The following is a 23,074-nucleotide window of genomic DNA, read 5'->3' as shown; positions in this document are numbered from 1 at the left end:
TCCGTAGAAGTTGGGAGAAAAATTAGCTTATTCCTTTTAGAGTTCTATACATTCTTTGACTCATTTACTCTTGAATGCAAAAACTTAATTGTGTTGCCGGTGAAACCACAGGACAAACCATAACTGTTTGATACCAGCGTTGGAGTGAAGTTCTTCCATATTTATGCTAGAACTTAGATAAAATAAAAAGTCAATTTTGGTTAGATTGTATTAAATCTGCCATTCCAAATTAGAAAACAATTTAGCAACATATATCAAAAAACAATAACAAAAGTTCATGTTTTTTAAACAAGCGATTTCCTTGCTATGACTATTTCTTAAGGAAATGATCAGAAAAATCTAATACTATATGCAAACATTGAAGTGTTTTCATAATACCGAAAAACAAACCAATACATTATTAGCAATACTGTAAACAAATATTATCCAGTGATAAAAAGTTTTCAAAAACCTGAGTAATGAAAATGCTCATAACTTAAAAAAATTATAATCATATTTATAATGCAAAATATTTATACTAATTCCAGGGGGAAAATATAAGACTAGAGAAAAAAATGGAACAAAATGAAGTGGTTAACAATAGGTGGTGAATTTGAAATGCTTTTTTCCCACATGAATTAAATCATAAGCATGGGTTAATGTTATATTGAAAAAATAAGCATTATTTAAAATAGTACTTCAAAGCTTTTAAGTAGATTGTAAAACTTTATTTTGGGGGGAAAATTCCTGTTTAATGCTTTTTTAGTAGCAGTCCAAACTGCATCTTTGGTGATGACAAGCCATACCAGGTTTCACAACATTTAAAAACCGGAAAATGGGATTCCAAAAAGAAAAGGAACACACCCCACACTCCACACACCTAAACTTTTATAAAAGGATACTGCCATTTCTACATAAAATAACTTCACTTAACTATTTAAAAAATGGAACTGACTGATCCAAAATCTTTTGTAAATATATACATTATATAAATATATACATTAGAACTTCTGAATCTAATTGGAAACATAAAATAATTCCAGGGAAAAGATATGAAAATCTTTTTAAGACTGGAATTCATTAATAAAGCAGTTCCCCAACTCAGCTCATGTTAATACCACTTGCTTTCAGTAACTCCTTTGCTGTCAGTCTTTAGGAGAACTAATCTCTGTTCCTGGTTCTGTGTCCCTTCTTTTTATCTTATACTATTTGCCAACCCAGAACTGCAATCAAGTGGTTGGGGGAGGGGAAAGAGGGAGGTTAATCATCTTTACATACCAATCCCTGCCTTTCTCAGCTCCAGCTTAACTACTGGATCAAGCCTTATCCTATTCCCAAACCCCATTCAATCCTTTTAGTCCTTCAAATAAAGTGTTCAGTAGATTTTAAGAGTCTCTGGGTTCTTCTGAAATGTATATTAATCTTGCTGCAGGAATTTATGACCAACACATTTCTGTGCCATTACCTAAGAGATTTAACGGGGGGGAGAGAAAGCAGGAAGGAAGCACTGGTTGGGATCAATTTTTCCTACTGTTAGAAATAAAACCACTTTCAAATATTTCATAAAGAACCACTTGCATAGATTCCAACTTGGATGCCCTCCTCCTGGAATATTTTATTCTATGTCCCCTTTAGCCTACTACTCAATCCAATCCCTGCTTTGCCCCCAACTTCACAATGCATCCAACTAGCAATTCTTTCATCCCTTATTATAGAGTCCCATAATCATAACTCCTTCTTATTTAAGATCTTTTTGGATCCTGATTCTTTAGCTATCCAATCTATTAGCTATTTGTCATCTAGGTCAAAGCTGAAAATGAAGAGGGTTGAGAGACAAATTCTGCAGCATGTTATTAGGAACCTCCCTCCAGGTAACGCTGATTTAATTAGTTAGGAAATATTGAAAAAGAAATAACTTATTGGGAAGCTACTATACTCATCAGGCACAGAGCTAGGTACTTTAATATATACACTCAAGTCTCCCAACAACTCTGACAGATATTAATGAGTCCCACTTTCACTCAGAAAACAGGTACAGAAAAGTGAAGGAACTTTACCAAGACACACAGCTTCTACGTGAAAGTGGTACAAACTGAATCCACATCAAATCTCCATCATATTATATTGTCTTAACATCTTTCAGCTATGTACACGTAAGTCATGAATAAAGTTAAAATCTGAGTACACATTTCTCTTTTTTGACAAGCATATCAATGGAGATTATCAACAAACACCTGATAGAAGCCTCAGAACTATACTGCATTCTAAAGTTTAAAAATGGAGGGGGGTGACATCAGCAAGATAACAGAACAGGAAGCCCTAGACCCTCCTTCCCCCATGGAGACAGGAATTCAACAATAAATCCAGAAACCAGTTAAGAGGTTCCTGCATCACAAGCAGGCCTGAAACTGGCTGCATAGAAGCCAGTACGAAATTCTGTAGCACTCACTCACCAGAGCCCCTTCCCCTGACACATCATTTCGCAGTGGGGAGAAATTCCAAATTCCTGGATTCTCCTTTAGGAGTGAAAGAGAAGACTGGAACACACGTCTGATGTTCAGACTTTTCAGGGGGCTACTAGAGGGACTGGTGTCAGTCTTGCCTGAATCTAGGCATTGACAGGTAAGGGCACCAAGTTGGAGGTCACCAGAAACAAAGGCGATGGTTTGAACTAGCACACATTCACTCACCATTGCACTCTCCCACCCCTGTGGCTCAGAGCAGAATGAGTGGGAAAAAAACAACTCCTGGCTTCTCCCTGAATGTTCCAGTCTGTCAGGGAGCCGCCCAAGACACTGGTATCTGTAGTACCTGTCTCAGAGTACTATCAAGACCTGACATAATCTAGGTGTGTGAAGGTTGCTGAGAACAAAAGAGCTGGACAGCTTGCTGCTGCTCCAACGAACCTGCAGTACAGCAGACAAACACCAGAGGGAGCAAAAAATTACAGGCTCCTGAAAAAAGAAATCTGTAAAACCTTTCTGGCTGGAAATTTATACTCACAAGTCCACAAAAGATGCATCCACAGAAAAGGTTTGAGAGAACACCAGAACCTCTATTTGAGCTCATTGTTGAAGGTCTTCCCTGCATGAAGACAGTCTCTAAATCGTGGAGATGTGGTTGTGTTTTCGAATGCATATATCCCAACCCAAAGTAGCAAGGAAATGTGGCCCAAGTAAAGAAACAAAATAAACCTCCAGAAACTGGCCCTTAAGAAATTGAACATGAATTACTTGACAAAAAAATTCAAAATCATTGTCATAAATACACTCAACGAACTCAGGACTATCAACTAAGAGAGAAAACATTAAAAAAACATATTTTGGAGCTAAAAAATATAATAACTGAATATAAAACTTCACTAGATGGGTTCAACAGCAGATTTAATCCATCAGAAGAAAAAAGTCAAAGAACTCAAAGACACATCATTTGAAATTATCCAGTCAAGGGAACAAAAAAGAAAAAACCAATAAAGAAGAGTGAAAGAAGCTTAAAGAATTATAGGGACATCATCAATCAGACCAATATATATGCATTATGTAAGTCCCAAATGGAAAAGAAAAAGAGGAAGAGAAAGCATATTTGAAGAAATAATGACCCAAAACTTCACAAATCTAAGAGAAAAAAGGTACATTCAGATTCAAGGGGCTCTGGTGAGATACATTCTGGGATACAACAAAAGCAGTACTGAGATAGAAGTTTATAATGGTAAACAACTACATTAAAAAAGAAAAGAGCTCAAACAAACAACACAATTTTACACCTCAAGAAACTAGAAAAAAAAAAAAAAAGCTAAGCCCAAAGTTAGCAAAAGGAAATAATAAAGATTAGAGCAGATAGAAACAAAACAGAGACTAATAAAAGAAATTCAATGAAACAAAGAATTGGTTCTTTAAAAAAAAAAAAAAAGATGAGCAAAATTGACAAACCCTTAGCTAAAAAAAAAGACTCAAATAAATAAAACCAGAAATGAAAGAGAATATTATGACTGATGGCACAAAATATAAAGGATCAGAAAGACTACTATGAACAATTACCAACAAATTGGATAACCTAGAAAAAATGGAGAAATTCTTAGAAACATATAACCTACCAAAACTGAATCACAAAGAAAGTCTGAACAAACCTATAACTAATAAGGAGATTGAACCCTTCATCAAAAATCTCCCAACAAAGAAAAGTCTAGAACTCAATGGCTTCCCTGAAGAATTCTACCAAACATTTAAAGAATGAACACTAATCCTTCTCAAATTCTTCCAAAACATCTAAGAGAATACCTCCACATTCATTTTATGAAGCCAGCATTACTCTGATACCAAAGCCAAACAAAGATTCCATAAGAAATACAGACCAATATCCTTGACATATATAAATGCAAAATATCCTCAACAAAATACTAGCAAACCATATTCAACAGCATATTAAAAGGATCATATACCATGACCAAGTGGGATTTATTTCTGAAATGCAAGAATGGTCCAACAATTCTGAGGAAGAACAAAAAAACTGGAGGCCTCACACTTCCTGACTTCAAAACATATCACAAAGCTACAGTAATCAAAACAGTAAGATACTGGCATAAAAACAGGCACATAGGTCAATGGAAGAAAACAGAGAAATTCATGCACATATGGTCAACTGATTTTTGACAAGAATACTAAGAACCCACAATGGGAAAAGGACAGTCTCTTCAAAAAACAATGTTGAAAAATTGGGATTTTCACACGTAAAGGAATGAAATTGGATCCTTTTATTACACAATACACAAAAATCAACACAAAGTGGATTAAAGACTTAAATGTACAACAAGAAACTATAAAACTCCTAAAAGAAAATGCATGGGAAAAGCTTCATGACATTGGTCTTGGCAAAGATTTTCTGAACATGAGACCAAAAGCACGGGCAACAAAAGCAAAAACAGACAAGTGAGACTATATCAAACTAAAGAGCTTCTGCACAGCAAAGGAAACAATCGACGGAGTGAAAAGGCAACCTACAAAATGGGAAAAATATTTGTAAACCATGTACCTGATAATGGTTAATATCCAAAATAAATAAGCAATTCCTACAACTCAATAACAAAAAAACTCAAATAACATAATTTAAAAATGGGCAAAGGACTTCAATAGACATTTCTCTAAAGAAGACAACAAACGTCCAATAGGTATATGAAAAGATGCATGACATCACTAATCATCAGGAAAATGCAAGTCAAAACTACGGTGAGATATCACCTTACACCTGTTAGGATGGCCACTATCAAAATACAGTGTTTTCAAAGATGTGGAGAAAAGGGAACACTTGTAAACTGTCGGTGGAAATGTAAAGTGGTGTAGCTATTTTACAACAGTATGGAGAGTCCTAAAAGAATGAGAGATAGAACTATAATATGATCCAGCAATCTCATTTTGGGCTATTTATCTGAAAGAATTGGAAACAGATTCTAAGAGACATTTGCACCCCCATGTTCACTGCAGTATTATTCACAATAGCCAAGAAGTGGACATCACCTAAATGTCCATTAACAGATCAACAGATAAAGAAAATGTGGTTTTATACACACACGCACACACACGCACACACGCGCACACACACGAATAGTATTCAGTCTTAAAAAAAGAAATCCTGTCATATGTTATTACAATGTAGATGAACAAAGTGAAGTTAGCCAGTCACAGAAGGACAAATACTGCATTGATTCCATTTATATGAGGTATATACTGTAGTCAAACTCACAGAAACAGAAAGTGGAACGGTAGTGGCCAGGGACTGGGAGGAGGGGAAAACGAATAGCTGCTATGTGATGGTATAGAGATTTAGTCACGAAAAATGAAAAGTTCTAGAGATATTAAGTACAATGATGTGCATATAGTTAATGATACTGTACTATAAACTTAAAATTTATTACGAGTGTACATCTCATGTTATATGTTTTTTACCACCAATAAAAAAAGGAGGAAATGAAGTTTGTATGACATGACTTGTTCACAATTAACCCATGCCAGCTTCTGGGATTAGCATTTCCATTGGTAAGTACTCAAATATTTACAGATTATCTTTATAGAATTGGACATCAAGCTCCCCAGTATGGTCTTCAAAATCTATTTTCTTCTTTTTTGTAGATCGGAATGACACGTGTCTATCTTAACCTTCTAGTACATTTCCTTTCATCTAAGATTTCCTAGATTACTTACATTACTTTATAAAATTCATCTGCAAGTTCTCTTAGTACCCTGAGATGAAATTAATCTCGAGCAGATTTGAAATAAATGACAATGGTTAGATGCATACGTGCTACTAACCTAACTCAATTTCTCTCTCGCCACTGCTGCTTGTTTTGCTTCCTTTCCAAATTAATGTGCATTCTCTCATAGAGAATGTTCCAAAGCAAACTAAAACAAAGAATGTTGAGTAATTCTGTTTTCTCTATCCGCTCAAACTAAACAGCAGGCTCAAGCTTTTAACAGTGCAATTAATCACGTGCATGGTACTTTTGATATAAATTGCAATGATTTATATAAACTTTAAGAACATAGCTATTAAAATTCTAATTTCATGGCTTACTTTTAAATATGCAGCTGCCTCTTGAACAGAGAGTGTTCTCTGATTAGAACTGCCACATTCATGATCTCCTGGAAAGATTAGCATATTATTAATTTTGAATCAATACTATGTTCAGCAGAAGAAAACAAATATTAGTCAAAACATTTACAAATTACAATATAGGTTATATTATTATAATAAAGATGAACATTATTTATATTTTCTAAAAAAATTCCAGTAATATAAACAATTATCTTTACATACACTACCTTTAAATCCAATTATCTTTACATACACTACCTTTAAATCTATGTTCTAGATAAGAATATAGCTTCCTCTTATAGTCCCAATTAAATTGTTAGCCATATGTGCATGTCACACTAATGCCTATCCATACATCTGGGCATAGACAAGTCCCTCCAGAAATGTATTTTTCAAGGGGGGAAATTCATTGTGCTAACTTTCATATTTATCACTCAAACTAATAATTCAAGTGTTCAAATAAGTTTGAATTAAAACATCCATTTTTGGAGTATAACTGAGCCTATCTTTGACAAGGGTACACATACCTTAAAAATTATTACATAGATCAACAGAGAAAATAGAAGCTTCTAACTATAATCTGGTTTCTGCGAAGGGATGTACTACATGGAAAAGCTCAGAAAACTACATTTTCCTTTTCTTATAACTACTTATAAGAGAATCCAAAGCTTTTTCTTTCAGGCTATCTGTGGTTATCAGAGATCGACTATCCTCAATATTGAACTTCAAATGTAAGTTTTTCCTGCCCTGCTTCTTTCAAGTAATTAAAAAATTATTTTTAATGTGAAAGGACAAGATATAAAATCCTTGGCAAATTTTTCTATCATAAAAGAAACCATGTCCCTATTTATACTTTTGTTCAAGTAGCCACGTTTTAGTGATCACAGTTCTGAAAAGGGTAGAAATACCTATTAGATGAACAACTAAGTCTTCGAAGTTTATAATGCATCCTGAGATCCAGATTCCATAGATCTACAGCAGAGGTCAGCAAACTGCAGCCCATAGACCAAATGTGGCCTACCACTAGTTTTTATAAATGAAGTTTTATTGGAACACAGCCACATTCATTCATTTATGTATTATCTATGGCTGCTTTCATGCTATAATAGCAGAACTGAGTAGTTGTGACAGAAATAATCTAGCTCGCAGAGCCTAAAAAATGTACTATCTGGCCCTTTCACAGGATAAAGTTTGCCAACCCCTGCCTAGAGGAAGGAAATCTATATCTTTAAAAGCACCCCAGATTATGGTGAGCTAGCATACTTCATAAAACAATGCTGTAGAGACAGCTGTAGAAGCTTGTGGTAACATCAGGAATGCCTAGAAAGAGTATATACTTAACCTATTTCTGGGTGCTATGGCATACCAAATAAATGTCATTAGCTTGCAGTATACAAATGACAGTTCATCGATCACTACCAAGAAGGCTTTTCGTGACATACACAAAATTATGAGACCAAAAACTGACCAGAATGAGGGATCCAAAGGGGGGGGAAAAAAAAAAGATTGGTGAAAGGATGTGGAACTGTCAGGACCCTAAATGCCTCCAATTCAACCAGAGAAGTTCCACATTTACCTATTAGGCTACTACCAATGATCTGGTTTCTACAAAAGGATCTGCTACATATAAAAGTTTGGAAAAATATATTTTCTCTTTTCTTGTATCTGCTTTTAAGAAAAGAATCCAAAGTCTCTTCTTTCAGATTGTATGTGAAATAAGAATAACTAAAAAAGTTATAGGTGCTACAGCTTATAGGTGCTAAACTTGATACCAATTCACCTACATTATTATTCTAACTGCAGATATGTTGATACCAGAGAGCTCTTAAAGACTTACTACGAGCGGAATTTAAGGAAAAAGCAATGAACCAGGAGAAAAAAATTCTAGAATGTACTTAAACACCTATATAACCCCTAAAGGAAAATCTGCACTGTTATAGTTAATCTAGGATTTTGGTTAATCTATTGCTTAGCTTACTCACTTAAACTGATACTTAAGCTTTCAGAATTTTGTTACAATTAATGCAGTAAAGAAATCTGATAAATAAATAAAACTTTAGAATTATATTATATAATTAAATAAAACTTTAGAATTATATTATATAATGCAATATACATATATATTTGATCTAATACATGTGGCAGGTAGAAAAAAGACCTTGATTAAATCTATCTACGAAAACAAAAATCCACTCCGTATAGGCAATAAAAATTTCTAGAGAAAATATTCCACAAACATAACACTGGACTTTGGAAAAACTACTTCTACTCATACAGCATGCCACATACGCAAATTAATTTTCAAAATATTTTTAGAGGCTATGATTATTAAAACAATTACCTGCAAGCTGTGCCAATCGATCATGAAGCTTGTATAAAGTGTTCATCATAAGATTTTTTTCACTTTCCTAAAATTAAAAGAAATTATAAAATATCTGACTCCAAGAAAAACACATATACCAAATAATCATAATATTCAAAAAGGAGACCAGAGAGAAGACTATTGAAATGTCTATGCAACCTGCCAAGTAGTCTAAAGCAATGAGACCCCTAATTTAAGTGCAATCATAATTAAGAGAAACCAATATAAACTATGGGGAAACGGTAGGTTGCAGGGTGGTAATAACAGTTTAATACACTATTCAAAATAAATTCATGATACATGAGGGGGCTGTGTATTTTTTCCTTTCTTCCTGAAGTGTCTAGCAAGACAAGATTACTGGATGAATATGACTAGAACCAAATTCAGACAAGATATAAAAAGCTGGGAAAGTAACACATATGCCCAATAATATGCAACCTCATCTATCTGTTTTCATTGCTTTATATTCAGAAGCAGAAATAGTTTGCACACTATGAGTGGCATGCTTTTGTCAATGCAGCCTTAATAAACGACACTACAGGAAGAAGAAAACTCATAAAAGGCTCCACGATCCTACCACCAGAGTCTCTGGTTTTATGTGAGATGGTTGACAGAGACAAGTGACATTCCTTCAGCTGACTATTTTCCTTCCAACCCTTTTGCTTTTTTTCCCCTTCAACTTTATCTCAACCAGATTCTGAATCAAACCAGTCCTTATCTTCACATAAACTTCAAAGTCCAAACTGCAAAAATCAAACAACAAAAAGTAACTGCAGGGGCTGAAATCCATTATTCTGAAAGCTATGCAGCATTTGTGAAACATTAAACTATAAAATCATTTTTAATAAATATGTGCAATATAATAGGATGAGGAGTTCCAATGATAGTGTAGCTTGTGGACTTGATACATAAAACCAAGGTAAATCTGATGAAACTCTAGGATTAATGTAGCTGGGAGCTGTAAAGTTTGTCTCCTCCCTCATCTGGAAATGTGACTGATTTCCTTTTTGTTTTATTTATCCTGATCATGTCCATCCCCTCGCCCCTTTCTAAAGTAAAACTAAATCCAAAAATATGACACTTACACTCTGTGATTACATCTTTAATGAACATCAGAGGCCTGGGAATATACCTCATCTGGACGAGATAAGTAGAATAACAAAACCTAATCAGATGTAACTGGATCTCATACCGTATAACATATATGCTGTTACATTCTCATGCAAAGAATCTAAGCACCCAAAAAGAAAGCTCAACTATAATTTTTTCAAACATTATTTTTCCAATAGCAACTTATTCAAAATGAACATTTTTTATTACAAGGGCATCGTGTGCCCTTAAAATGATCAACTAAATTATGATTTAAATAGTTTTTATGGACTATGTTATTAATATGAACAAACCAATTTTGAGAAATAGAAAGTCTTTGCTTCAATTATCTTTAGCACCAGTATGTTCAACTAGAAGTAAATCTGAGAAGTATGTAAATCAAATATTATTTTCTTTACAGAAACTTATACTGGTATACAGTTTCATTACAGTCTTCTTCCATTCTAACTGCTTTTCGGATTGTCTCCTAACATTCAGCTTAAAAATGTGTCTAACTAGTGGCTTTCCTAATCACCTTGAAAACAAGTTAAAGATCTACCAATATCTAAAAATACATATCTAAAATAAGCTTTCAAGTAATCTTTCATTAAACAAAAATAATTCTATCATTAGAGATAGCTACTTTCTAATTGTTTTGGTAAAGTCCAGATTTTCTTTTAGTAGCATACATCATTCTCTGAAGCAAAGTTCTTATTCTGGGGGGCGGGGGAATTAAACTGAACAGTGACTGTACCAAATATTCTCATATATCATCATCTTTAAATATTTCTCTCTTCTATCCTCAGCCAATTTTCTCCTCAAACATATTCTTAAATTGTTTGTATCAAGTCTCTGATTAAATGACAATAATAGATTTGAAACACTTAGCATGCCTGCCACAGAATAAGTATGTAATATAAGTGAACTGCCATCATTTTCATTACAATTATTACTATTATTTAGAGGTTCAGAACTTTAGTTTCCCCCATGGGGAAAATTAAACAGAAGAAAATAAAGCCTTGTATTTCCAATGTTCAGTGAATACATTGTACAAATTTAAATTATGCCAGAAGTACTGTTGTACTTAATATTGCAACTGATAAAATAACTTTTTTAAAAACAAATATCATAATAGAATATTACTATAATCTTTACAAAGTCTCATTCTAACAATCTAAAGTAATATTCTGTGAATGTGAATACACATTATTAGATAGTCTTCATCACAACAAATAATGTTGTCTATACTGGTCTCTATTACTGTCAGTTTCTATAATAAAAAATTAATACTTATATATTATAAACTCAAATATTGTCATTTTTGAAGTACCTATAATGACGATAAGTGAAACATATTCATGAGTAATAGGTTAAAATTAATATTATAGGTCCTTTAAAAAGAAAATTAATCATAAAATTAATCATAAACATAACCCAGGGGATATGTTTCTAAATCCTTTGCCTTCCTAATGGTTGAACAGGCATGCCAATGAGCCAAAAATCCAAAGAGAGACAAGATGAGATCAAAGTGGACAGAACTACTAGGGTATCCAACAACTTACAAAAACAGGAATACTTTTAAGAGTAAGACCAGGTCCCCAGACCACATACCACTGCCATTTTACTAGACAGCTGGCTTTTACCTTAAAGTGATAAAGTGTCAGATTTGATTATACACAAAATAAGTTAAGGAATATGCAAAATAAGAAAATTTATTGCTTCAGCCTTAAAGAACCTTTTTTAAATAATACTATTTTTTAGTAGATAGTCAACCTAACATTTTTATCATGAGACAGAATATCAGTATCTTTTACTTACTTGTATTTTTCCAAATGTTTCATCAAAGGGGTTTTTTACTATCAAGGAAAGAAGAAAAAAAGAACTATTAGCATAATTTTAAATGAGAATTAGAATTCCTCTAAACAAGTCCTCTGAAATGCCAGCATGTACTTTGCTAAAACTGAATGTAAACATGTGAATAAAATGTAAACAAAATGATGATAATAAAGGCTGGGGAATTAACTTTTCAGACTTAGTATACTTACCATTCTTACTCTGAGACTGTAGTGTTTCTCTATAATAATTGAGAGCAGGTGCTCTGGTGTCAGAACAGTTGGGTTCAAGTTCCAGCTCCACCATTTACTAGTAACGTGACCTTGAGCTAACATCTATTTAGCAGCTCTAAATTGTAGTTTCCCCTCCTATAAAGTAAGGGTGTAACAATGACACTTACCTTATACTGTTGTTGTGAGAATTAAATGAGATAAATCATAAAAATGTTTAGCAGAGCCTCACATGCTTAATACATGTTACCGGTTATTGTTATTGTTAATGACTGTATCATTTGTTTTTGCCTTAACTTGGTTTCTCTTCAAAAAATTTCTAAAAGCAGTTATTACTTGTGGAAATCTACAAGATGCTTTAAAACTGAATAATTCACTTAGAATTCTGATTTCCAATGATTAAAAAGGACCTTCCTAATCCTTGCTAATATCTGAAAAAGTGGCAAGAAACTAATATACAGACCAAAATAGCTAAGAATTAAGTCCCAGTATTAACTTTGGATTTCTAATAAATATTATAAAGAAAGGATTTACCACCTTCTATCTGGCCTCCCTATACCCACTTACCCCCCAAAAAATACAAACAAATTTATGGCTGAATATGTAGCATCTCTCATGATTATAATTTAGAACCTCTTATTATCTATTTTTAAATCACATGTGAAAATACTCAAAGCTTTAATACCTAGATCTCTATAATCCAGGTCACAACTAAGCCTAACTGAGCCTGCAAAGTACTTCACACTGACTAGGTTTCCTTTCTTAGGTACTTTTCTATTTTTATTTGAGAAAACAGGAAGTCCCATAGGAACCAGGAACTGCCTGATTCTAAGAAAGTTCATGTGTAAGACCAGTTTAACAAGGTACAATAAAAAAGCAAGGAAAAAATGTATCCTATCATCTAAAGTGATTTTGCTAATGGATTTTTAGACAACATTTTTCTATATTGCAACAGGGTTTTAATGCTGGGAAAGAAAAATTTCTGAAAGATCAAAAGTACTCAATGGAGGAATAGGGAGAAGAAATAATATAGCTTAAATAAAATGTTAAGAATCAGAACACTCTTGGATTAAAAAGACGCTTTTAAGAATATTAATTTTTATTAATGTAAAATTTAAACAATTTAAAATAAAGCTATATTTAGTTAAATATACTACCAAAAGTTGCATTAGCTATCTAGCTAAAATAAAAATCTGGCTAAAATTGGTTCAAATAATAATAAAATCAGGTATTTTATTTGCTCTTTATAAGAATAATTCTAAAATATATTAAAACATGTGATTCTAAAACACAGGTTTTAATGTCTATGAAGAAAAGCCACGACAGCATTATTTTTTGACTGTATACAAAATTATTTTTGTCGAGATTATTAAATGGAAAGCTAGCTTTTCAATTATCACAATGAAAGAATTGCTGTAGATTGTAATGTTCTCCCACTAGATTGCTCTACTGTGAGTTTCCATCACAGGGACCATGTGTCATTCGTGTTTGTGTGCCTAGAGCCAAGCATAATATTGGGCATATATTTTAGTGCTTGAAAAGTGCTTGTTGTGCTATCTAGACTAAATCCACCCTTCTTTATTCTACTGTGTGTTAGCACTGAAGTGAAAGTGTTAAATTCTGCAGGAAGTTGACCGAGGATATGTTCTGAGCAACTAGGAAGGGAGAGGGATAAGATAACAAAAAGAAAGCCAAAGAGCAGAACAATAATTCTGTTGAAAACACTGCTCTGCCCTTTGTATCTTTCTAGATTTCTGCTTCTTGTCTAATGGGCTAAGATACAGGAGAGTATAACATATCTAAAAATTCAACAATATACCTTCCATCCTACACAACTTCTGTTAAAAAGAATTTCCCTCAATTTCCCATGACAATTGTCACCTATTAAATTAACAAAGACCTACTGAATTAACAACAGAAGTAAAATGTAGCCTTGAGATTAAGTTTTAGAAAAGAAATTCCATTTAAAAACGGCAATTGTAACAAACCAAAAGCCCTTAAAATGTATAAAAGCGTCTTTATACATCTAACTTTTCTTCCCTCAAATCATTTCAGTATTTCTAAAAACCACACCAATATCTTTTATCTCATCCAAATTACCTACAATCTTTAATGAAACAACACATGTTGTTACACCTAGTGAAAACATTCCTCCCTCCCCTGCATATTGGGCAATTGTAGAAGAAATCATATTCCAAAAGCATTCCACGGCAAAAAATTGCCACCTGATTTATTACTCTCTTTTCTAGGGATGGACCTGAGAGTAAATTATATTTCTTATCCCTTATCCTAAAGCAATGATAATGTCAAGTTGTTATTTCAAACTTTACTTCCATTCTCTCAAAGGCAAACCTTAAAGACATTTTCGAGTTGGTATTGTTCTCTTTTATATCCTACACCCCTAAAATTACTTTTTCTCAAATTCTCCTTGTTTGACCATTTCTCCTTCAACTTTCTTGTTCAAATGATTTCAAACCTCAAATATAACAAACTTTTCTTTGTAAATGTCCATAATATTTTGACTTCTTTCCTTAAAACTATCTTACTGACTGTAAAGTCAAATTCCTAAAAATGTTTCTTTAATTTACTAATAGACCCTTCAAAATTGTCCAATGATTTTCCATCACATTCTGCTTCACGGATCTAATTCTAATCTTGTGATACTTTCCGACTTACTTATAAGACACATTGTTGACTTTTCCTTTTCCAAACCTCTCTCTCTCACACACACATCAATTCCAAAACTGTACTAGTTTTACTGATCCTGTCTGTCAAGTATAAACTTTTTCTTCATTCTCTTAGGCTAAGATCAAATTTATCAATTATTATGAATTCCCAGATAAAAAGGGGAAAAATCAAGGATATTGAACTACAAATGTATTCATAAAGTATATTTAACGTTGACCAAATAAACTGATGTTCTACTTAGGAAGACTCCATTTTGGCCACTCAATAGCAGTAAAATGTAAAAGTCTGATGACCAAAATTCTTTAACTCAGAAAGAAAAACATTTATTTATTAAAGAAAGATAAACAAATATTTATTGAGTATTTTGTGCTAGATACAAAAAATATGGCCATAAATAAAATAAAAAATATCCCTGCCTTCAAGGAGCTTATGTTCTAGAGGAGTTAAAAGAGACAACAAATACATTTTTAAAATATATACTATGTCAAATGGCTCTAAGCTCTTTAGAGGTAAAACAGCAGGAATGGTGCTCGACATGTGAGGAAGGGAAGCAATATTATATAAGATGGTAAGAGAAGGCCATACTAAGAAGATTGATTGCATTTGAAAAGAAACCTAAGGGAGCAGAGGGAACAAGCCATGTGGATACCTCAAGAAAGTGGTTTACAGACAGAAAGAACAAGAAGTGCACACAGACTGTGAAGGGGTAGCATGCCTGCCATGTCACTACTGGAAATGGAGCAGAGTGGATGAGAGGGCAAACAGCAAGAAATAAAGTCAAACTGGTAAGGGAGTCAGTAAGTACAGATAATGTACGGCCTTGAAAACTATTACATATAACTCGGACAGAGAAACCTTAGAAAATTGGAAGCATGCTAGTTGGCTTATGTTTTAAAAGGAAGGCACATGTAATAAGGAGCAGGCCACTCTATCGATTAAGTTTAAGAGTCTTAAGCATTTAAAGAATAAATGATTTGCTCTTCGTGAACCAGGAAAACAGGAAATAATTCATTCAGGGTGCTTTCCTCCTGCTTTCTCTGGATCAGCACAGCCAACATCAGTCTACCTCGACATTTTTTCTGTTCTGAATATTTGAAAATACTATCAATTATTAGTAAACAAAAATATTCTATCAGGAGGAAATGAAGAAACATTTTTCTAAAGAAGACATACAAACATCTAACAGGTACATGAAAAGGTGTTCAACATCACTAATCACCAGGGAAATGCAAATCAAAACCACAATGAGATATCAACTCAAACTTGTTAGAATGGCTATCCTCAAAAAGGCAAGATAACAAATGTCGGTGAGTGTATAGAGAAAAAGAAACCTTGTTTCTTTTGTGCACTGTTGGTGGAAATGTTAATTGGTATAGTCACTATGGAAAACAGTACAGAAATTCCTCAAAAAATTGAAAATAAAACTACCATGTGATCCAGCAAATCTCATTTCTGAGTATAAATTTAAGGGAAATGAAAACAGAATCTTGAAGAGATATCTGCAACCCATGTTCACTGCAGAATTATTTACAATAGCCACAAACATTTACAAAAGCCTGACAATGGATGAATGGATAAAAAAGGTGTATGTATACACACACACACATACACACGAATTGAATACTAGTCAGCCATGAGAAAGAGGGAAATCCTGACATTTGCAACAGCATGCATGAACCTTACAAAAGCATTATGCTAAATGAAATAAGTCAGAGAAAGTCAAATACTGTATGTCACTAATATGTAGAATCTAAAAAAAGCCAAACTCTCAGAAATAGAATAGAATGGTGGTTACCAGAGGCTGGGTGGTGGAAGAAAAGAGGAGATATTGGTCAAAGGGTACAAACTTCTAGTTATAAGATTAATAAGTTCTTGGGACCTAATGTACAGCATGATGATTATAGCTACCAAACTATATTATATACTTGACATGTTCCAGGAATACTGATGTCATGTACTCAGGAATTAACTCATTTAACCCTTACACCACTATTTTAGAGCAGGTATTACCTCCATTTTTGTGGACAGAATCTGATGCATGATAAGGTTAGGTTGAGTCTTAGAGGTAAATGCAGTTTTTAAAAAGCTGGGATTCAAAAAGAAGGGATTCAAACCTCTGTATGATTCCAAAGCCTACATTCTTTTCAGTATAGAAAAAACAACTACAGAAAATAAAATATTTAGTTTAAAGAAAACATTCTTCTCTAGAACTTTCAGATTTAGAATCAGTTAACTTTAATCTCCTTATGATGTAATACATGAAAAATGCGCAAAATGGGGATAAGGAGGAAAAGACATTGTTGTTGGAGAATACTCTGTTGTCTCTTACATAAGGAACACTCTTCAAAACCAAGTTCTCTAACTGTAGTCTGACAAAAGATTTTCCATGATATATCAAAATATAGTGTCCCATGACTACCTTGGGCAGCATTAATTACTCTGCTTCTCTCTGCTGCCATGGCACTTTGTTCATAAGAAAACTATAAAATTTACCACGAGGCATCAGTCTTCAAAGAAATCATAATTTTCTGATTTAGAACCATACCACATTTAAATTGCATTTTGGATTCATCTTCCAACACAAGATATTCACAAATATATATCAAATGCTTACTTTGTGCCAGGCATGCTAGTTGCAGGAGATTCAAAAAATGAAATTATATAAGCCTTGTCCCCAAGAAGTTCAGTTTTGAAGGTAGTAACTCTGCAGACATGTGCTTCCAAAGGCAGTCCCTTATAATTCTAAAACTTCACAACCTTAAATCTAGGTTTTAGTCTTTGGAAATGTCAAGCCATCTAGGCAGTTAAACTCAGCTGACCAAATGACTAATTATCTAAGTTGTACCTTTTTAAAAACAGACATTCAAATTCTCAAATCCCATCTTCTAGCATTAATAGTTTAAACAGAGCATAATTATATGTGAAGAAATGGGGGTGGTGGGTAAGGAGCAAATGTTTCCAACAGCTGCAGAACACTGCACCTGTGTGGCAAACACTTTTGCATTTCACCATCAGCCAGACTAATCTAAAAATGAACAGGGTGAACAAGACAGTACATTCTTTTGCAACACAGCACGTTGCCCATTTGTGCTCTGAAAGTTCTCGAATTGATTCATGGTTCTATTAAATATAAGGTCATTCTAAAAGACAAGAACAATTCACTCCAAGTATATTTAATAAATTACGGTGAATAATGACATTAAATCAACAAAATGAACAAAGTTTTATGGACAAAATTGTCTACTATAAAACTTGCCTAAAGTAAACTTTTGTACCACCTTTGTTCTATTTATAAATAACCTTTCCATTTTAACGCCACCTATCTATCTGGATTTACAGCGGTATAGACCTTGATAGGAATAATGAATGAAGAAGGGAAGGAGAGCAAAACCTCAAAAGCTAATCTACTTCTCATGTAGGACTATAGGACTCCCAACTTTTTACTGGCCCTATTTTGAGAGAGGCAACATTCCCATGCTACTTCCAAACAGCTATTCTTAGGGAATAACAAAACATATACAGTAATTCTATATGATAAAAATAAAAAGGGCTTTAAATGTGGACATCAAAGTACTAAGAACATAATGAAAACTGAAATACGTGTCCAAGGAAATAAAGGGTCAAAATTAAATTTAAAATAGCTTTATTATTTTGTTGGTTCGTATTCTTCACTTCATTGTGATAAAGAACATTACAGTCTATTTCAACCTCATGGTCATTTGAAAGTCTCACATTTACTCACTGAAAGTCTCACATTACTCACTGAGGAAGAAAACTTTCTAAGACTAACTGAAAGTTGTCTTTAACCAAACACTAATTTCACATTATAATTGTACCCCACATTTGGAATCTCTGTAACAAAAGCTGTAAGACTTTTTTAACCACAAACTGTTGAACAAGTATTTATGGAACATATTCTACATATAATATTCAGAGAACATGCTGCTTAAACAACAGTAAAGATAAATGAGTAGGCATGATATACAATGTAATCAATACAACCTTGAAGTTTATATAGTATGTTTTAAGAATTCAGGAAGGGGCAAATAATTGCTGCCTAAAATACATTTGAGCTATAAAAATAAACCAAGAGTAATAAAATGGAATGAAGTACTAGAAAAAGTAACATTGATGAATCTCAAAAATATGCTGAGTGAAAAAGGCTTTATAAAAGAGTATTCCATGAATCCACTTATATGAAGTTTTAGAGCAGGCAAAACTGACATATGGTGAACAAATCAGAATAGTGATGGAGTACTGACTGGACATGAGAAAACTTTTGAAGGTGAAAGTAATGTTCTCTACCTGTAGAAGTTTAATTTATACACCTGAACAATTTGTCAAAACTCATCTGATGGTATAACATATGCAAATTATACCTAAAAAAACAAATCTCATTTTAATTAATAACATGCATAAAGTATATAAAGGTAAAGTAAGTATCCTAACATCTTCAACTTACTCTGAAATATATTTTTTAAAACAAATAATGGATAATGTATAAGATATATAATAAAGCAAATACAGAAAATGTTAACTGTAGAATCTAGGTGTGGGTATATGAGTGTTCACAGCACAATTCTTAAAATTTTATTTTTGAAATTTTTCATAATAAAATGCTAGAGGAAGAAAGTATAAAAAACAAAACGGGAGGCGGCTTCTGGTCAAGATGGCAGAGTAGAGAAATGTTGTGCTCACCTACTCCTATGACCACCTCAAAATTACAACTAAATTACAGAACAACCATTACTGAGAATCGCCTAAGTCTAACTGAACAGAAGTCCTATAACTAAGGATATACAGAAGAAGAAGCCATCTTGAGACTGGAGAGGAGAGGTGGAGAAGGGGCTGGTCCCATACCCACGTGTAGCAGCTAAAAATTGGGAGGGCTATCTCTGCTGCAGAGGTACCTACCCCCTGAAGAGTGAAGGGACTCAACTCGCTGAGATAGATGGCTACTGGAGTCATAGTCATTCCTCTTAAAGGGTCCATGCACAGACTTACTCACTGACAGACTCACTAGTTCTGAGGTTCCATACACAGACTTACTCACTGACAGACTCACCAGTTCTGAAGTTCAGCACTGGGGCAGCAGCTCAAAGGTACCAGGGACATACAGGGATGAACTAAATTGTTCACACTAGAGGTGCAGCTCTCTCTCAGACAGAAGTACTAGCAGAAGCCACTGTTGAACCCTCCCACCACCCAGAGTGCACACACAGGTGGGCACCAGATCTGAGTCTCCATCAACCTGGCTAACACTGTTCCCCCTACCCTGGTGATTCCTTAAGGCCCCGCTCCATCCAACTTGCAGGCCCACCCAAGCCACTTCTAGTAGCTTTTCGATACAAATGGCCTGTCTTGGCGCATGCTGCAAACTTTCCCAAAATGTCTCAAAGGTTCACAAAATCCAAACAAGCAGCATCTGGCCTTGGAGTGCCCCATACTCTTGCTGAGCACCTCTAAGCTCAGCACTAGAGATAGCCAGCTTCGGTACACAGCTCAGCCTTTCCCAGATATCTCCAAGCCAAGAACAAGTGGCATCTACATGCAAATCACTTTGTAGCTCATACCAAGTGGTCCCAGACAGGGCACAGGTAGTGGCTGACCTCGACCTGCACCAGAGTCCCTAAGAGGCCCAAGAACCAACACACCGGCTTCAGTCCACATCAGAGCACCACTCAAACACCTCCACAAACGACACACCCACAGGGCAGACTCAGTAGGTACCAGAGCCCCACTAAATTGAATCCTACTCTGTAAGGCCAGTCTCTGCACAACAGCTCCTCCACTATAGTCACAGCCAGTGCTCACAACCAATCAGCCTGAAAGTCTATCCCTCCCACTGATGTGCCAATAGCAATCAAGTCTCAAGTAGAGAGTATACACAACCCACACAAAGGACATACCTGGAGCACCTGGCTCAAGTGACCAGGGAGACTGTGCCACTGGGACTCACAGGAAATCTACTACATAAGGACACCATGCCAAGACTGGAAGACATAGCAGCTCTACCTAATACTTAGAAACAAACATGGAGAGGCAGCCGAAATGGGTAGACAAAGAAACATGTCCCAAACGAAAGAACAGAACAAAACTCCAGAAAAAGAACTAAACAAAATGGAGACAAGCAATCTACCAGATGCAGAGTTCAAAATACTGATTATAAGGATGCAATGATATCAGTGAAATCTTCAACAAAAAGACTGGAAACATAAAAAATGGAGATAAAAAAACATAAAAAAGAACCAGTCAAAATGAAGAATACCTTAGGAGGAATCAACAGTAGATTACATGAAGCAGAGGATTGAATCAGAGATTTAGAAGGTAGCAGAAAACACCCAATCGGAACAGCAGCGAGAAAAAATAATCCAAAAAAATAAGGAGAGTTTAAAGCGCCTCTGGGAAAACATCAAGCGTACCGACGTTTACATCATAGAGATATCAGAAGAAGAGAAAAAACAAGGAATTGAAACCTAATTCAAGAAATAATGACGAAAACTTCCATAAACTGGCCAAGGAAATAAATATACAAGCCCAGGAAGCTCAGAGTCCCAAACAAGGTGAACGAAAAGAGGCCAACACCAAGATACATCACAACCAAAATGCCAAAGGTTAAAGACAAAGAGAGAAACTTAAAAGCAAGAGAAAAGCAATTAGTTACCGACAAGGGAGCTCCCATAAGACTGTCAGCTAATTTCTCAACAGAAACTTTGCAGGCCGGAAGGGATGGGCAGGAAGTATTCAAAGTGATGAAAACCAAGGACCTACAACCAAGATTATACAGCAAAACTATCATTTAGAATCAAAGGACAGATAAAGAACTTCCCAGACAAGAAGCTAAAGGAGTTCGTCACCACCAAACCAGTATTACAAGAAATTAAGGGACTTCCTTAAGAAAAAAGATAAAAAATATGAATAATAAAATGACAATAACTACATCTCTAATGTAATCAAAAGACACAGTGTGGCTGAATGGATAAGAAAACAAGACTCTTACATATGCTCAAGAGACTCACTTCAAATCAAAAGACACACTCAGACTGAAAGTAAAGGGATGGAAAAAGATATTTCATAAAAATAGAAATAAAGAAAAAAAAAAAGCTGAGGTAGCAATACTTATACCAGACAAAATAGACTTTGAAAAAAAACTATAACAAGAGACAAAGAAGGACTCAGTAATCTCAATGGTTGGCATTTTCCCAGAAGAAACTCAAAACACTAATCCAAAAAGACACATGCATCTATATGTTCATTGCAGCGTTATTTACAATAGCCAAGATGTGGAAGCCACCCAAGTGTCCATCAATAGATAAGTGGATAAAGAATTGGTACATATATACAATAGAACATTACACAGCCATAAAAAAGAATGAAATTTTGCCATCTACAACGACATGAATGAACCTAGAGAGTACTATACTGATTAAGGTAAGTCAGCCATAGAAAGACAAATATTATACAATTTCACTTATATGTGGATTCTAAAAAAAAGAAAAGCAAAACAAACAAAACAAACAAACTCAAAGATAGAGAGGACATTTCGATGGTTGCCAAAAGGGTGGGGGAAGAAAGATGAGTGAAGCGGGGAAGGCAGAAAGAGAGGGAAAGAGTAAGAGGTACAAATTGGTAGTTGCAAAATAGTCATGGGGATGTAAAGTATAGCATAGAAAATATAGTCAATATTGTAATAACTATGGATGGTGTCAGATAGGTACTAGATTAGGGTGATTACTTCATAAGTTATATAAACGATTACTATGCAGTACATCTGAAACTAATTATATTGTATGTCAACTGTAATTGAAAAATAAGAAATTATTTAATTAAAATTTTTAATTAAAAAAATTAAAAATAAAAAACAAAAAAACAAAAAAATATTTATTAGTGTTGCTAAAATCCTATCAGAGAACTGGTAAAAGATGACTTCAATACCTAGATATTACAATATATTAGCTCCAATTTTAAAAGCTGCAGCTTATTGTACAAGAAAAAAACATTTCCTTCCTTCCAATTCATTCTAAAATTCTGAAAAACCAAAAACTGAAGTTTCTTTTTTGCAAAAACTATAAGTTATTATAATGTAAGGTTTTGTTTTGTTGTTTTAGACAGATCCAGGTAATAATAATTGTACTTTTTAAAATCATATAATTTACATTTACAAATAAGATATTATATTTTTCACTAAAATGTCAGAAACTTGGCATATAAAAAAAATAGCCAAAATATAGGAGCTTATGTTTAGTAATTTTTTAAAAAGTAAATGTTTTGGAGGAGAAAAAATGGCATAGATGATAGAGTCTCTGTT

The 23,074-nt window shown here is 34.1% G+C and overlaps 1 protein-coding gene across 2 annotated transcripts in view; it reads right to left on the bottom strand.

The window, feature by feature from the left end:
• LEMD3 (LEM domain containing 3) overlaps window positions 1-23,074 on the bottom strand; it is a 59,801-nt gene that overhangs the window by 14,797 nt on the left and 21,930 nt on the right. For both annotated transcript variants that reach the window (XM_011373732.2, XM_023520599.1), the window contains exons 2-4: window positions 11,834-11,871; window positions 8,906-8,972; window positions 6,544-6,611 (exon numbers count right to left, since the gene is read on the bottom strand). In XM_011373732.2, the coding sequence (XP_011372034.1) occupies window positions 6,544-6,611; window positions 8,906-8,972; window positions 11,834-11,871 (173 nt within the window). The remainder of the gene's footprint in view (window positions 1-6,543; window positions 6,612-8,905; window positions 8,973-11,833; window positions 11,872-23,074) is intronic.

This window comes from Pteropus vampyrus, unplaced genomic scaffold, assembly GCF_000151845.1.
Source record: "Pteropus vampyrus isolate Shadow unplaced genomic scaffold, Pvam_2.0 Scaffold9, whole genome shotgun sequence".
Lineage (NCBI taxonomy): Eukaryota > Metazoa > Chordata > Mammalia > Chiroptera > Pteropodidae > Pteropus > Pteropus vampyrus.
Note: the sequence above shows the minus strand (reverse complement) of the source record. Positions and strands in the feature narration are given on the sequence as shown.